This window comes from Corticium candelabrum, chromosome 1, assembly GCF_963422355.1.
Source record: "Corticium candelabrum chromosome 1, ooCorCand1.1, whole genome shotgun sequence".
Classification (NCBI taxonomy): Eukaryota; Metazoa; Porifera; class Homoscleromorpha; order Homosclerophorida; family Plakinidae; genus Corticium; species Corticium candelabrum.
Window position 1 is genome coordinate 10,960,620 of NC_085085.1, and position 18,085 is coordinate 10,978,704.

Genomic DNA, 18,085 nt, shown 5'->3' on the forward strand with positions numbered 1-18,085 from the left:
GTAAACTCTAGTCTCGTGTACCCAGACCCTCATGCGCGACTGGACAAGACGTTTGGTCGATCGACCGGTCACGTTGTCTTCGCATGCGCGCATAATTTAATTTTTATGACTCCTTGGTTTGTTACCGCTTGCATTCCAAACGTTTATCGTCTAGACGGTTTCTCAAACAGCAAATCAGTCGGGCGTTTGCTCTTGTCTTTCGGTAGGCCTCACGTTATTTTACGTCACCTACGTCACACAGCGGCCATCATGCGGCGCAGGTAAAACCGTTTTACCCAAAACAGAGGCAGAAATATGTATAAAAATGGATAGAATGCGCTGATTTTTGCATTAGGAACTGTGTAGTAGGGTAAACCGGGGTAACTCCGTGAGTAATTTGATACACGCCCGTATATTGCTACGTAGGAGTGTTGTAGTCGCTTGATCTTACTACCGTATGGAGCAGTAGCCTTCTGCCAATCAGCATGTGGGTGACCATCTCTGAAATCTTAATCGTTCTTGAGATAATTCGGGACTTTCGTCGGTGCTGCTAATCTTGTGGGTGGGGCAACTTCGTGACAGAGTTTGGTTCTGGCAACTTACGACTTACGAATGGTTGTAACTATTGCTTGCTTGAGTACGTTTCTTTACTGCATCTATTGTGGTAGTGACAAATAAGGCATACCTATTAGATCTTTCGCTGTACCCTAGAAAGTTGCTGTGCGGTGTAGGAGGCGTTTTTGTTGCTGTAGCTTCGCCGTCCCGGATGTCCATTCAAGTAGCAATTGACTTGCTATGGAACTCATAATCCTACGTCAAGTAGTTTACTAATAGTAGAAGAGATTCAAACCCTAAACTGGAGGTAAGACGCTTCACGCTCGAACAGGTTAGATATTCACGGAGTTGCCCCGGTCACGGAGTTGCCCCGGATTACCCTACGGTTTTTAGGCCGTCGCGCTCCTTCGCAACGGAAACAGATCTAGGTACGTGTTGTAAAGTGGCGTCTATCCCGCATCTAGCATGTAAACGGCGCGAGTGTACTGTACATGTAGTCTGCGTGATAATGGGACGATCCTTGCCACATCACGGCAATTAATTTTGTCACCTCAAGAATGTTTAGTTTGTGTCAACGAGTCTTCATGTGACAAGAAATTTGATGCTTCTTTCTTTCTTTCGTGTTACCAAATAGTCTGAAGGTTCAGTTTCACGAATTTGATGTAATGTTACCTACCAATAATTAAATCAATTAACTTAGTCATCATTTGTCACTGTCACCCACCAGGAGTAGGTATCCATAGGCTCCCACTGGTATACCCATTACGTTCTGTAGCTGTTTTGTAGTTAGTGTAGCTGTGCTCTGACAGACACTGACTGTTGAATGAACGGTTTCCATACGCCTGGGTAAACAAGGAACACAGTCAATCTGGATCTGAGTATCAGTGAAGAGAACTATAGCCTTATATAGAATGTCTTTCTAGAATGAACTCATATCTAACGGAATCTAAAAGGCTATAGAATGCAGGTGCATTATATGCAACTAACTATGTACATCTCTATGTCCCACACAGAGTCGAGTCAATGGACTGCCGTCTTGTCAACCATTTGAACTCCTTCTGTGTAAACAAGTAGTCTGGGGGTACCTACCTACATGTATGTTGATCTACTGTCTGCTACCTTGTTATTGTCTTAGACTAGATAGACTGGTAATATGGTAATTATATATATAAAGGTACATGCTTGCTTCAAAAGTATACTAAGTTCTAGCCATTTCACACAACAGTAACATACCCCCAAACGTCTACTTAGTAGGTGTAATACCCAGAGCTGTTGTTACCATAGCAATAGAGCCAAACTTGGTTCTAGAGTGGTGACCTTTGGCTCCAGAAGGCTTCAACACTTAGTTTCCTGTACCATTTTCTTTCGTTGTTCTTGCTTTTCCAGACTGATATCGGGGCATGGAGGCCAACATGAAAGTAGACTCCAGATTTCTTGATACTAAATCAAGGAATCTAGAGATTACATTCATGTTGGCTGGAGGCCTCTCAATGCCACACCCACACACGCCTTCACACAGGATGACCGCCTGCAACCCTGAAAGTACCTCAATATGTACTTGGCATCATTGATTAAAAAGCATTTCAGTGAGCAGCATGATACCCCTTGGTTAGTTCACATTTCTTTCAGGAGTTTCCAACAAATCTAGATGCTGCCATTCAGCAAATTAGGTGGTAGTCACGCGTGATTTGCTGTCGACTTCATTAATAAGTTACTGATACTAACTGATATATTGACAACCATAGCTATTCACTGTAATACGCTGAAACGCAATCATGAATGGACATCAATTTCAAATCAATTCGACAATTTTAACTCCACAACTAAACAACGCTACGCACCCGGTACTTCTTACATGATAACCTTCTACTCTGCTATACGCACATATGTCAAGCATACTTCTTAATTAATGTCTACACACAGAAATGGCACATCAAATGCTTTGTCAAATGCAAACAAGCAAACAAACAAACATTACTCTGTCTCTTCGTCTGCGCAGATGGATCATAAGAGTCATCAGTCGAAGCAGCTACTTTGGTGTAGGACTTCGCTTCTCTTTCACTGCCTGCAGTTCTCGTTCGGCAATGCTATTATCACTCCTATGTGTCAATGAACAGAGAATGTACACTTACAACAGTTACTACACTACAATTGTCGTACACACATATCACCCTTCCATTAATTGCTACCCAGAAACAACTCGAAACAACTCAATCTCATGCAACAACATCACAACTAGACACAGCTTAAGTGTTGTTGAAAACTATTCTCTCAGTTGTGGAACTAAATACAGCACTGGAAATAGTTATTATTGTTGATTGTAGCTGTCACCACTATTCTCCCCAGTGGCAGATCCAGAGTTTCTGGAAGAGTAGGCGCACTTTAGGGTACTGGCAATGTGACATTACAAAATAAAAAATCAGAAATATCTATTAACTTAACTAATAATTACTGCTAATGAAATTAATTAACAAAATTTGTCAGGCTTGGACATCTCGCAAAATTTGAATGGAGACCCTTCCACTGCAGCCACGGATCTAGGGATGGTGCACTTGGTGCACTCCAACGCAGTAGGCGTGTCTAGAGGAATTTCAAACACAGTAAATATGCAGCTGAAAAGGTTCGTAAAGCTGTACTGTAGATGGCTGGCGTCCTTATCTGTCGTTGTGGTACAAAAAGGAACCATGTAAATGTTTTCACTCCAAATGTTGTTGGACCATATGATTTTTTGTTTGTGCAATTGCTCAGGGAAAGATTTTATGAAACACAGAAGAAGTCGGTGCTTGGACTAAGGCTTGTCCCACTATAACCCCTTTTGGAAACAACAATCTAGCGGAAGAGCTTGGAGAGTTTTACTAGGTGGATCTACCTGTATTCCTGGATGAGAAGCTGGTCTAAGTTGAAACGTTCAATGGAAGGTTTTTGGAATAGAAAACTTGCCCTCAACTTCGCAGCAATCTCTAGCAACCGGCACAGATAAACAGGATTTTCCAATTGTTTACACTTTTGAGAATTACTTGCATGCATCCACACAAACAATAACCACTAGTTGTGAGAGGAGCATCAGTGGACTACGACGACTTCAAACTTACCTGCGTTTCACAATAGGACAAACAAGATGTAACAGTCTCGCGAGTCGCCTAGCTACACTTTCACTACGAGATGGAAATAGACTACAATCAATTCACCTATGACTTTGCTAGGAAACTTCCCCAAGGATGGCATTTAATTCATATGCTAGATTCAGATGGCTAATTGGCAGCTTAGTGCATAGTGCCCGTTTCAAAACCACCGAGGTTATGTTTGATATTTTTTATATTAATTGTCCACCCCATCTTGGTGCTCTGGATCGGCGCCTGCACTGGATGATCATCCCATGTGACTGCCGGCTTGTATACTCATCCCCTATTAACGGTGCAAACATCACCACAAACTAGAAATTCCTGACTGTTTGATGCTTTTTCGTGTACTTTACTTCCGATCTCAATAGGAGTAAGCATGCGCCTGCTGCGCCACCCTCTAAATCTGCTACTGAGTCTCCCCAAATATTTCCCTTGCTACAGTCTGAGCAAAGAAAATGCCATACAATGTTAATTAAACTTACAGTAATGGCAGCAGCCGTTCATACTTTTTAAAACAGTAAAATTAACCAGAGAATATGCATGCAAACAGTAAGAAGACAGCTAGAGTAGCTATGGTATGAGAAACCTGGCTGATGGCAATCTCCTATTGGGAAGACGAAGGCGTGACTTTGTCTCACTAGAAGCAACTTCAATCTACAAGAATTAAGAACTTAAAACTGCTATACAAAAACATTGTCATGATGCAATTTTCAAACCTTCAGCTTCTTCTTCATGCTCTGTTTCTTGTCTTGAGTCTTTGATTGGGCGGGTACCTAAACGTGCAAATAAAGACTGAACGCCATCATTTATTTGACAATCACCAGCAACAGCTACTTATGCTCATTTTATTCCCAATCAAATACCCAAACCAGCACAAACAAGAAAACAGCACTTTGTTAATTTACCAGTATCTGAGAGCCATCTCCGTGTGATTCAACGATAATGCTCCAAGCCCTACAACAATTCAAGTTCCTTGTCAGTACGAGAACGACTGGATTCGGTAATCGTGATAACCTTCGAGTGGCATTTCTCACGCGATCCGTTACTTCAGCCGTTCGCAGGGTCACTCCAAATATATCTTCGTGGTAGAACCCGTTAGCCTGTAAGCCACAGCTACAGCAAAATCACTAGTTTGTGTTTAGAATCACACCCACTCTCATCTCTTCAACAGAGCTGCGAGCTTCACTGCTTGACATTCCGGTCTCTGTTTGAAAAATGGCCTGAAAACCGCCAGTGTCAGCGATGCCTACACATTTGATAACAACAACTTTACTTCAATGGTCCTGGTCACATCGGCAGCCATCGAAACATCTCCACACACATAGAGATGACCAGATTCTCTCAAAAGCTTCTGAACGACAATGTCGGCATGCTGCTTCAGTTGATCTTGAACATATTGCTAGCACACAATACAAAATACAGCCGATACAACAAACATACTGACTACAAATACCTTTGGTTGATTAGGATCACGAGAATAAGCACAAAAGGAATTCTTCAAAATTCCCTCTTGCACCAGCTGTGCGACTTCCTCTTTGTAAATGTGATCAAGATCAGGATTACGACAACCAAAAAAGAGCAACATGTCTCCCTGTGCTTGTACCTCCCCATTCTGCTCGCTTTCCTGAACTTCGACCTTGTTCCTTTTCAAAGGCGACAGCTCATTCATGAACACGCGCTGCTGCCAAAAACTCCTAAAAGGAGCAATGCCAGTGCCAGGGCCAACCAAAATAATGGGTGCATTCTTGTCTTCTGGCAGATAGAATGACTGAGCCCTACATACGATGCAATTTACATTATAAGACGTAACATCAACAATCTCTACACTGACATTGATAACACATTTGTTACCTTCTTACAAAACAAGGAACGACTGCTGACTTAGTTAGACGATTCAACCACGAGGAGCAAACTCCGTGATGCAGAGGCCCATTTCCGGAGTGAGTTCGGAATGACACGACCGCAACAGTGCAGTGAATTTCTCCGTCAATGTAGTCTTTTGACGATGAGATTGAGTAGTATCTCTGCATAGAGATAAACTTTGCAACCCGTACGTGTCATTCCATTTCACAACAACACAACGTACGCTCTGAATCAATGGCAGTTGAGATAAAAGCAGCGATGGCGGAATTTTCAGCGAAGGAAACTCCTCGAGCACTTCGCATATGTTTGGACATTTGTCAAACTTCCAGTCTTCGTACGTAGTCGTTCCCTATCCTCGAGACCATTTAGGTCAGTGCACATAACAAGTGAAGTAATCGAGACTACCTTAGACAACTCCAGTATACGAGCATTTTCATCTTTATCTGTTGCCTAGTCATACTTAGTTAACGTCGATGCCACAACTACAAGCACAGAAATACGTTCCTACCTGAGGAGCCAAGATGGAAAGAAATTGTGGAGATGGAGGTGTCGTGATGTCAAGAAACTGGGAAAACGCCTGCCTCAGAGTACACAGCGGTAATCTGTCGGACTGTTTCCATTCATGACGATCTACCATGTAACAAGCAGCACCAGATACTCGCTTACAGAACAACCACATAGATAGTACAAGATAAGTGCACCAATTTCAATGCACTTTTGAAAGTAAACTCATACCATATCAAACTAAATTGCATAATCTCAGGATAAATCAATAAATAGCACATTACAAAAGTGTAGAGAATTTCAATAAACAAAATATCTTTGTAAATAAATAAGTTGAGTTGGTCTCTCTTTTTGGCCAAAATCATACTATCTCTTGAGACAATCTTCAGCCAATTCCACTGCAGTTTGGAAAATGTACCAACAATTGATCAGTAAACAAGCACCAATTACGCATATGTAAAACTCATAGATTGTATGCATCTTTGCACATGCAGGAACAAACAACCTACACTCTCGGGTCGCAAATAACCCCTAACCTGTTGGGCGTGGTTGCTATTAAAATCTTTAGTTCAATAATGATCATACAGACAACTATATTTAGTTCTATACTGTCTCTGTCTACACTGTCTGGACTTCAAGATCAACACATGCGTATACAGTTCTGGCATGCGTCAGCTTCCCGTGAGTAAGTAGTCGGTTGAAGACTGCCAGTTGATTAACTATTAATTATATTCAATTAAATTTCTAGCTCATCTTTTGATTAGCTTGCAGCTAGGTAATAGTCTGCTGAACTGCACAATTCTTTTATGAAACAAAAGGTTAATTGATATGTCTATTATATATATGTGTTATATGTATATATCTATATGGTTTCGGATAAGAAGGGTAAGAGGGCGTGACTCCAAACAATCTACAGCTTATGCTGTCCTTGGTGGCTAAACTCTTGACCACCCCTGACATCCACAATTAGAAATTCTACGTTCAAGCTACAGTCTATGCTAATTAATCTAGTACATGAAAGCATATGTCATACAGTCACCATAGCAGCTGCTATCAGCTAGGTTCTTATTGAGTCAAGGTTACTTGCATGACAATGCCCTATTACTAAAGAAATCATCTCGGGCATGTCTAAACATATACATATATGTTCAGTCCCTTAGCAACATTTCTTTTTAGCTCTTTATCTAGACTTGCCACAACTATTGCCTTACAATACACAAACATACACATACCCTTAGATATACAGACCACTCAGCATTATATAAAAGGTAAATATACCTTGGTATCAAAATTCACCTTCCAACAGATTAGCTTTCTCCATAAATATTTTACAGCCAAATTTGACTGCTAAATCAATATTAATATTTTATCTCAGCTGAATGTTTTGGGAAGCTTGCAAACAAGATTTCTCAATCTAGGCTAGCTACACAAAATGATAGTGTTGAACAGTTCAGTGGAATGCTCCCCATGTAACTTATATGGATGGAGAAGGTTGTGCTCCTACATATAGTGGACACCATACCATATCTATTACTCGAGACCCTCAGGGCTGACACTATTAATAGTCAGGTGTCACTCATAAACTGTCAATAGGTGTCATGTAATATACAAACAAGCCTGACAACCTCCACCACAATACAGCATTTTATTTAGACCACACAATTTAAAATAAGCATAACACAAACAACACATCACATTCTTTAAGCTATAAATAAACCATGGAAAAGGTAGCCCATGACCTTGCTTGACACCTCGATATTGATTACAAGGTATAAACTTGCATACATAAACAAATCTCTAGTACAGTGTTCGAAATTTTGCAACTGGCACAGCGTCAGCTTGGCAACCTCAAAAAAAGTTTAGCAGGCAAAATAGTAAATTTTCAAAATATCAATAGATCAGCGATATCAACTATTAACTTGCCTAATGTGATGATGTGATGATTTAAAATGGCTGTTGAAGACAACAGAACTACAAATTTACATATCATAGTAATTGCTTTTGACATGAGTTCACTAAAATTTTAGTTAACTTAACCCGTGGCGGGCATGCACAGAATTACAGTACTACCTCTGTACCTGACAATTGGAATGCAGCACATGTGGTCATTGTTATGGCTGGTGTTAATTAGCATGTAAGTACAGTACAGTACTGCACACTTGGCACTCTAGTCGTGAGTGTCTGTTCAAACAAAAGACACTGAGGCAGCAGGCGTATGAGAGTCCACCATCTCTGGAAACCAAAGACGAACGCTCTTTGTAGAGATCAACGTAGTGTTGTTGATGTAAAAGTAGCTCAAGAGCTGTATCAAGACACATTTCAATGTGGTAGTGTTCATTGCCAAAGAAGAGCAAAGAAAACGCACAAAACAAACAGTTTCCATGCATCCCTTGATACTGCAACAGGCATCAAATTCTTTGCTTCTTCTGGTAGCAGCCTCACAGAAGCCAAAGCTACCAATTTCCATGTACATGTATTGCACACAGTCTTTCATTACACTTTCTTTTAAACCTTCGAGATACTACCGAAGAGCTTGTTCGCTAGTTCTAGGTGGCCATAGTGATAAAAAAAGGCAACTCCGTGAGTCCATTTGGACAACACGAAACATGAGTTAGTGTCAGTCGTCAAGTAACGACTTGACGGCCACTTTTTCAAACACTGATAATAGCATCTATGGGTTTGCCATCCTGGCCATACCAGACACATTACACAATACTTTGTGTGCATGCCCCACTGCACCTCATCAAATGCAAAGTCAGCTCTGCATTCTTGTTGACAAAGTGGCTTCGCTAAAACAGTTTCTAGAAGAAGGACTAAAGTGTCAAACCCTTACTTGCTAGTTGCTAACTTAGGTTACGGAAGTGTTCATCCACCTTGAACTTAATTAATTAGTCAGAGCCAATGAAAGAGCATAAGAAGGGGGCTGGCCATATTGACTGGCACCTGGGATTGTTAACATCCCATAACTATTCCATACTCGATACCTCTTGAGAGCATGCAAAGATATCATCACATCAACTGACACACTCTTATTTTTTTGGGTAACATTGAGCAGATGTGCTACTTCCAATTGTCTGTCGGTCCACAGAAGTATTACTGTAATCAAATACCTCCAAACATCAACCATTGTGCATGGTATATATTGAGACCAGTTTGCCTTGGTACCTAGCTGTTTACTCCAGTACATTTGTAGCTCTATAATTCATATAAGTCTAACTCAGAACAGCCCCAAACATAAGCCTGTTAATTAAGCCGCGTTTACACGGGGCCCGCTAAATTGTGTCCCGGGCTTGAACCTGGCCCGTAGTCTCGGGCCCAGCCATGTTTTGTGTTCACACATCCATAGCCACCATCATCATCTCAGCTAGATGTGCAGGTCTGAAATGAGAGTCAATCACGTGGTCTGTACACAACGGCAAGACACAGAAGTGTACCATGGACTGACGAAGAGGTGACAGCACTCATGATAAGAGCATGCAAAACCAGCTCAATGGCATAACCAAATTACTTGAAAAGCACGTGAGATGAGTTCACGATCTTCTGCCATGATTAGCTCTTGAGCATGCTAGTTAATGATGGGCACAACTATATTATGACCAGGGCCCGACCTGGCATTCAAAAGTGAGCCGTGTCCATGGGCCCAGAGCCCGTCTCGGCCCAAATAATTGTCATGTAAACACAGTCCTGGGTTCATTCCGGCTCAAGCCCAGGTCCCATAACGTCGTAGTATAGATGGGGCTTGAGTGAGGTTCCACTGTCCCATAAATCAAAAATAGGGCAAATGCATAAAACAATGCAGCAACACAGACCATTCCCCTCCCGTTTGTAAATGATTAACATACAGCTTACACTTTGTATCATGACATATTATGTACTAGTATGCAATTACCTTTTACAGCCACTTCGTATTCAACAATAAGAGGCTCGTCTGGCAAGGGAGCGCCATCCAATTTCTTTAGCAACTGATTCACAAGTGAAGGTTGATTTTGTGGGAATATTGCCAAATGATCCCCAGGCTCGTGTGCAAGTTGTTCTTCGCCTTGGGTGCCGAGCTTCACTAGAATCGTGGATCGTCTGCAAACATCGTACATGATTCAAACACAAGGTGACCATAACTGCTACAAGCCTCACGGCGAGTCTTCACTCTGAAGGTTGGTTCTCGAAATGAGTTGACAAGGAAACACCGACTTCTTATGTAAATCAGATAAGCCTGTTCAATGCAACCATCAGTTATGATCAATGTATGCAAACAATGCAACAAAATACACGGCACTCACATTTACACACATCCATCTCTTTCGCCGTATCCTTCTTCTGCATTACAAGTCGAAATTTATCCGGCTGCCACTCCCTTGACGATGAGGCCAGAGCATCCGAAAAGTCTTTGAGGTTAGCATCGACACAGAAAGTCTTACATGCGGCCTACATATACACGCCTCATAAATATCCGCTGATATGCACCCCGACCGTAGAACACTATCTTACTTCATAACAGCTAATCACCCATTTCCTGAAAGACTCTTCTTGACCACACAATTCGTCTCCTTGACCGATCTCATAAATACGCTCTCCACCCAATTCACCAAGCAGTTTGTCGACCGAACGAGCGAATGCACAGAAGTTAGGATAAGCACGGGAGCCCAGTCCAAAGGCAGAAAACCTACATATAGCTTAACAAAAACGTAGCAGTCAAGGAGCTATATTAATGCGTATACCTCACATTGGCCAGTGGCTGTGAGTCATCTTTGACTGCGCCCTCAGATGCGCTCAGTCCCAAGTGAATAACACTGCTCACTTTTCGTTTACTTCGATTCTCGTCAGGCGGATGCCGCATTTCATACAGCTGACGACCAAATGACTCACCATTGTCCGGTGGGTCGCCGTTACCAAACGTGCTCGTTACCACCAATAACAGCTGTTCATACTCTATGTCGGAAAACACAAAATCTTCCATACATTGTACCTACAATAACTTTCAGATCAACCATCTTCACAAAACGTAGCAAGCACAACACGTCTTGCTTACATTGACGGCAAAAGCATGACTGAACAAATTGCCCACATCTTTGGCATACCGCTCCGATTTCCCTGTTTCTGTTGCATACAGGACGGTTGCTTTAACTCGTTTCATCAGGTGAGGAGAGAACATTGACATCGACATCATGACAACTCTATGGACATGATCAGATGTTAACAACTTCTTTATATATCTATTTCTTACCAAACAAGCATACTGAAACTCGGCACCAACAACGCAGTAGCCATTGCAATTACTCTCTACACTAGCTACTTGTAAGCAAACCTTGCAGCGGACGCTAATGTCAACTTTGAGCCTCTTCTGGTAGCTGCAGTAGGATTGTCTTTGTCTGCCATTCGTTTGGCCATCCAAGCGGGTTCCTAAATCACATGCTAGTTGCTCATATATACCTACTACATACACACATTATAACGAAACCTGATATTCAAAGCTTGGCTTCAATTTGTAGTTCAACATTTCCTGCAGAAAACCAGCTTAATATCAAAACTAATCCAAGAGCATGTAATAACCAATAACGAACCTGATGAAAGACGGGAGTGGCACTGCCGGATAGTGGAGGAACAATCCATACCCAGTCACTTGGACATCCACCTCGAAGTGACATCTGATAAACAACTTACACTGTACAACAATCCTTAGCCACACACATAGAACGTCTGCTTACTTCCTTTTCCATGTGTTGCATGAAAGACTCGGCTGCACTGTGGTGATCGGAGATAGTCACTTGTGCTTCCTGTCACATTTGTAAAATACAAGCGTAAGCATTAAGTGCAAACAGAAACGCTGCTATGACAATTGCTGGATGGCAACGTTGTTGCATCATGACACACAACCAATACAGAAAGTCAACGACTCTATAAGCTGTTATACTTGCTTGCTAATTTCATACTGTGGTAAGTCCAAAGAAACATAAATTGCATACACATATATGCTAATAATACCATTCATATACCCAACTGAAAGCATCATCCAGTTTACTAACTCTAGATGCTGATAAGACAAAATGTAACAAGTTCTGCTGGTCTATATAATAATGTGCCAACATTACCGACTGGTCCGTCAAGGAAATTACCTCATTCTCTATTCAATAATATGCATGGAATTTTCCACACATCTCAGCTAGTAAAGCATAAATTAACATACTATGCTTCGAATGGGACTTTAGAATACTAAACCTGGTTGCAGAGTAATTTTTAAGATTTACACAATTAGCAACATACGAAATTATAATGCACATATATAGACAAACTCGCTTGCTACCGATATGACTTTCGACTAAATGTCCAACATCTACTAGTTTGTAGCTCCAATCATGTCAATAAACACAAACATATACAGAGACAAATAAACACTGTTTCATTACATTGATTACACTTCCTACACATTAGCATAACTCAAAACTGCATACCAAGCCCACTGGCTATACGTACCTTAAAGCTGTGGAGAACAGCTAAATTCAGCTCCACCAGTGCACGATCCTTCCAAAGAGAAGAGTAATTGCTCGTGTCCAACCCCATTTTTTCAGCAACAGGCTCAAGCATATTATATCTGTAGGAGTCGCCAAAGTTACGTGCTGCAATCTCTGGAGCCATATACCTATACCACAGACAAACTACATAGATGTCACAGTCAAACAAAAATCAACGATGACAATTGACCATCCGTTGAACGGTGCTGCAGTAAACTGAATGCCACCAACATCCAACATCAAACTTGACACTGCAGGTAACGCGTACCATTTAAGTGCAAGATCATCGAACCACGAGAATCTGTACGATAATACAAATAAACTCTAACTAGAACTATGCAATAGGGCTCACAAACGCACTCCGGGTGTCTTATCGGAACTTCCAGACAAACACTTGAGACATCAAAGAACTTTGGTAACTCGTTCGGGGAATGTACAACTATTGGAAGTAAATCAAACTGGCCTTTTTCTTTTGGTGGTCGCCAACCCACTTCTATACATTTCTGTAGAAAAACCATTTTCAACCTGTACTTCGTCTATCACTCAAGACAATGCATCTCGCACACCTCAGTGAACTCCACAGTGCCAGGATCTCCCACAATGCTGCCGTCATCCATTTTATAACCAGCATATCTAAAAAACTGTGGACTCCAGATTCTAAAGTCATCTCGCTTTCCTGTCCTCTGTGGAAAGACAGTAATGGCAGACCTAAAACGACATTTCTTTATTGTTGTGTCGTAGCTCCAGCAGCTAAACCCCAACCTAAGATTGCCTTCATTAGTTGCGAATTTGATGTGATGAATGATAGCATCTTCCATTTCCTTTCCACTATTAATGTGACGGCAATCAAACACCTAGTAATAGCGTGAAATTACAGTGTGAAATAAAATTCAAGAATATGCAATAACACCTGAAGCCGATTCCATTGAATACGTCCAATGCAACGAGGCGAATTTCGCCAAGCAAGCTTAGCTCCAAACACAAGTTCCTTCTCATCCAAATCGTACGTACCAGTCAACTCCACCTGAGCAATGACTTCTTTCATACGCCTTGCTTGCTGCTCTTCCAGTTTGCATTTCTTGCTCTTGCTATCTGAACGCCTACACAACCGAGAGACCACGTATACTATTGTCAACCCATCAGATTAATCAATCTATTACTACTCTACCTAATCAATACATAAGTATACACAAAAAGTCAAATGTAAATCTGAATGTCTTCACAATTCATCATGAATTAAAGTCCTTTATCAAATAACAAGCAATAATTTATGTGTGTTTCATTTCAGGGATTATAATGCAATGCTCGAAATAAGAAAATCTACTTGGAGGACAGATGGCCAAACGAACAAAGGGTTAATCAGACAAAGACCAAGTGGAACAGACATTGTCTGAAGCAAACAGGAGACCCATAATTTCAACTATGAGATATAACGAGACTTTTTGAAGTCACAGACTTAAGGCTGGTTCACAATATTGACGATTAAAGACACCACCTTGATGCAGGCGGCATCCTTTGATGTAGACGCTGACGCTGGAATAGGATTCATTTCTATTCCAGCGTCAGCATCAGCATTGGCGTCAGAGTCAATATTGTGAACCAGGCTTTAGTGTGTAGGTACTCAAAAGGCTTGACTCACTTTACTACCGGTCTGTGTGACTATCAAATGTATGCAGATGGAGGTGTGACTATGGCTGTCATGTGCCATGCCCCATAGCGTGGTCCAATCATAAAGCAAATGTACAAGCAACGACAATAGGCAAAACGTCAAAGTCCATGAGAGAGCTTTTTTACCAGGACAGTCTAATTCAGTTTCGTAATTGCCAGATCTTGTCAAAAATAAACAACTTATCTGTCTACAACCACTAATGCTAAATCAATCACTTTCCTGGCTTACATTTTTATACAAAAACCTAACATTACAACCTATAGGAGCAACATTCATGTTCCCGAATCCGTGCGTGATACCTCTTGTTACTTTACTTTGATGATTACAGATTATTTTAGCAATGTTACAAACTTTGTGGTCATGTGAAACAACAGTTGCTTTGTCCAATCTAGAAAAATTTACGAAGTAGCACACATAGATGCAAAATGACATCTAAATTCATAACAGGTACTTTGCGACAATTCTATTGTGGTTTTCAGAAGGATCATAGCTGTGGAAGCAGTAGTGTAACCACAGATTCAGTTTCAAGCACTAGCACACAATAAACACACACATCTATTTACACAACCCCATACACTAAAAACAGTCATGTGACTAAGAACAGAGACTACATGGCCAGGTATATCTAATAATAGGTAATGACTAATCATATAGCATTTGCTAAAGCAATTTTGAAAGTCCTTGCTCATTTAACATGCTCCATTAACTGATTGTCGTCATAGTAGACATCTTCAATCATCTTGGTCATAACTGTGCTCATTACCATATGCTGGCAGTTCAAAACAGATAATGGGAACAGTGACAGGTGGAGTTGAAAGGTTGCAGCTTAGTCACCAACAGCCAAGTACATTTTTGCCTACTCCTGATGAAAGCTGCACTTGTCACACAAATGGTAACTTGGAAATTGGAACATGCAGTACATGCTGCTGTGCTTCTAGTCAGTTATATAATGATCAATCCCAAAACGCAGCATAACTGCAGCTATTTACCTAACCCACGAAAAGTCACTTAACAGCTTCCTCAGCATCATCCCTATAACTTATGTCTTATAAAACTATACTAACACTATACTTTGCCGATACTTCTGATGGCTTGTCAGTTAGTAGTACCGGTAGTATCTGCTGAATAACCTACAACCTGCAAATACTTCCATTGGTCGTATTCCTGACTGTTATTGTTCTGCCTTGAAAAACCCCAGTCATAGCTGAGAATTAATTAAGGAAAATGCACAGCAATGCAGCAATGTAGCAATGCAGCAACGCCAGCATTGCTAGTCTACAAAGTTCCTTAAATAAGATAGAATAAAAAGATAACTGTTATACTTACTTCTTCAGAGACTCAAAATACTCGTTGAGAAATGCCTCAGCTTGCTGAATTACATCATCTTTGGATCGGATTTCACCTGCAACAGCTTTGAGTTCAGCACCAACTGGATACATTATTGACCCTTGACACTGGTGTTGGTCACAAAAAGAATCATGAACCTACAAAAATAGAAGTCATAACACAACACTGTTACAGAGAAATCACTGGACTAGGTTTGTCTAGTTCTAGCAAAAGAAGTCAACAAGTTCTAGCAAAACAGCTCTTTCACACACTTTATGCTTGTGAACAGCATACAAAATGAAATACATTACTGCACACTCTTTGACAAATCTAAGACAAGTGTGCCATATACTGTAGGTTTACCAAGCTTGACACACAAAAAGAAGCCATAGCTCAGAATACCCAGGTCAATTCTACTGGCTTCTACTACATACATACCAGTACATCATTGACTCAACATCTTAATACATAATTCCACCTCTATACTTTAGAACAGTTCTGCACACTCTTAGTTTCTTCAAACGCAATCTAATTCTCAGCTCAAAAAACCTTGCACAGTGACAAGTAGCTATAACTATTGGTACATGCTCCTAGGGCACTACATCAAACTTAATTTGACTAGTCAGACAGCACTCCATACATAAGACAACTACCATTAATGCCAAATGAAGAAAAGCACTGCTCATGACTAAAAACACTTTGCTGTCTACTTATAGACTTTACCATTCAAACGCAACCAGTCTACACCCATATATGACGACATGCACGGTATTTTGCGCAATAAAACTAGTTGTCTAATTTATTAGCACTATGCTTTACTCTATAGTAAAGCTTTCTGCTCAGTACCGGTTATATCTAAAGGGTGTTATGCAAAGACACTTGATCAGAACCATACTAGGACAGTTTCCGTTTCTTTACTAAATAATGTTGGATGATCTCATCACCTACAGTTACCACCATCAACCACTCCAAGTATTTTCCTAACTCAAATGCATTCTGTCTGGTTGGTGTATAATCGTCCAGATTCCTAGCTGTCAAAGAAGCACCTCCTCACAGTATGCCACCTCCGCCTGCCATACACGCTTGAGTTCCTAACAAAGTAGGAGCTTCCTTCACGTTTTTGGACGGCACGGAATCGTCAGTCATAGGAATTTTGCCGACATAAGACAAACTCGAGTAGTGGTCTCTACACGCGTAAACCCGGATGCAGTCGAGGAAATTAAACGCCAACGCCAGACACAGCACTGCACAAAGCAAACACTACACCATCTAGCTACGACTTACCGTAAATTGGCGACTGTGCAGTGTGTCGGTGTATCTCCTATCCGCCTGCCAGTTTCGCAGTTGCACGAAATTCCGTCGCGCCAACGTGCCACTCGGCCGACCGTCGGCCGCAATCGTCTGAGAACGCATCAGGCGGGATTCGGTCCGCCGACGCGAATCGCCGCCGCCGTCGTCCGGCATGTCGAATGCCACGGTTCGCGTCTTACGCAGTCCCTCTTGCCGTCCACTTGCTTCTTCTCGTACCGCCCCTTCGTTGAAGCCCTTCGCGGCGGCGTCGAACACTAAGCTCTCGCTCGCCATTACCTTCAGTTCGAGGTTGCCGTTGACGCTGCGCAACAAGGAAACGATTCGCTCGTACTCCAACGCCGCCGTGCAAGTGCCGTTCACTCGCAGTAATGTATCTCCGACTTGGAGTCGTCCTGATTTATCAGCAGCTCCGCCCTGTGTTAGTTTAGTAATCTGGTATCGACGGTCAACAGCGACGCCCACGTCTCCGAAACAGGATATCATGACGGTATTTAGAGTCGGATTTCGTTGACGAGCTGAAATAGAGCGTTGTCGTCCGGTTGGGACGTCGTGGCACGGCGGCGACTTCGGAGGGTCGACGATGGCTAAGAAATTCGACATTTTCGTTTGCCTATAGTACAGGTATAGGTCCTAGCTTGTGGGGCTCGCGGCCGTCTTGTCGACTGGAGAATTTGTCATTCACGAGAAGCGAAGACGAGTCGAACTAGCGGTGAGCATTCCGAGGCGTCACGTCTAAATCGGTTCTCGCTGTCAGTCAAATATGAGTGTAATGGAGAGGTGGCAAGTCGTAACGCTATTTGCGACTAACCACCTGCACACACAATGAAGAGTCTTATCTCGTGTTGATCTGCCAGCGTAGGTTTGTCGCTCGTCTGATGGTAATCGTGGTGCAAGTTACGTGCGAGCACGACAACAGTGCAGTAAGATCCGCGAGAATGCTGGATGGTGTAGCTACAGATAGTCATGTATTTATCTGGATTGATTAGCAGACTCATTTATACTTACAGTGACGGTCAAAAGGTATGCAACACCTGGATGTACAGTAGCCCGTTCAGAGCCCAGGCAAATTACTAAAGTTGACTAGTTTTACGGTATCCGTAGGCGCGTCGCATTGGTGAGTAACACGTCGCAACTGAGTTTTGTGACCGTCTACTGAACCGTATAGCTAGACGATACATTGAAATCTTGTCAAGGAAATTACCGTAAACATGCAACTTCTAGTAAAGTACGGGACGTGTGAATCGTTGACT

The 18,085-nt window shown here is 41.8% G+C and overlaps 1 protein-coding gene across 2 annotated transcripts; it reads right to left on the reverse strand.

Annotated features, from left to right (window-relative positions):
- Positions 1-2,320: 2,320 nt before the first annotated feature.
- Positions 2,321-17,509, reverse strand: LOC134197323 (nitric oxide synthase, inducible-like). Of its 2 annotated transcripts, XR_009972628.1 has the most exons (31): positions 16,809-17,506; positions 15,525-15,682; positions 13,440-13,629; positions 13,292-13,383; positions 13,096-13,237; positions 12,890-13,032; positions 12,720-12,830; positions 12,492-12,657; positions 11,726-11,794; positions 11,582-11,665; positions 11,479-11,520; positions 11,326-11,420; positions 11,050-11,194; positions 10,739-10,986; positions 10,509-10,683; positions 10,301-10,445; positions 10,155-10,233; positions 9,913-10,097; positions 6,028-6,149; positions 5,925-5,969; positions 5,743-5,868; positions 5,508-5,680; positions 5,110-5,431; positions 4,930-5,055; positions 4,811-4,876; positions 4,671-4,756; positions 4,562-4,610; positions 4,373-4,429; positions 4,243-4,310; positions 2,513-2,633; positions 2,321-2,447 (listed from the first exon to the last, which is right to left on the reverse strand). XR_009972628.1 is itself a non-coding variant. In XM_062666625.1 (30 exons), exons 1-30 carry the CDS (start codon positions 17,433-17,435, stop codon positions 2,564-2,566), a joined length of 4,206 nt encoding a protein of 1,401 aa, XP_062522609.1. In that variant the 5' UTR covers positions 17,436-17,509; the 3' UTR covers positions 2,321-2,563. The 2 variants fall into 2 exon arrangements, 1 of the variants encoding a protein (XP_062522609.1); XM_062666625.1 differs by having other exon boundaries at positions 2,321-2,633; positions 16,809-17,509.
- Positions 17,510-18,085: the final 576 nt, after the last annotated feature.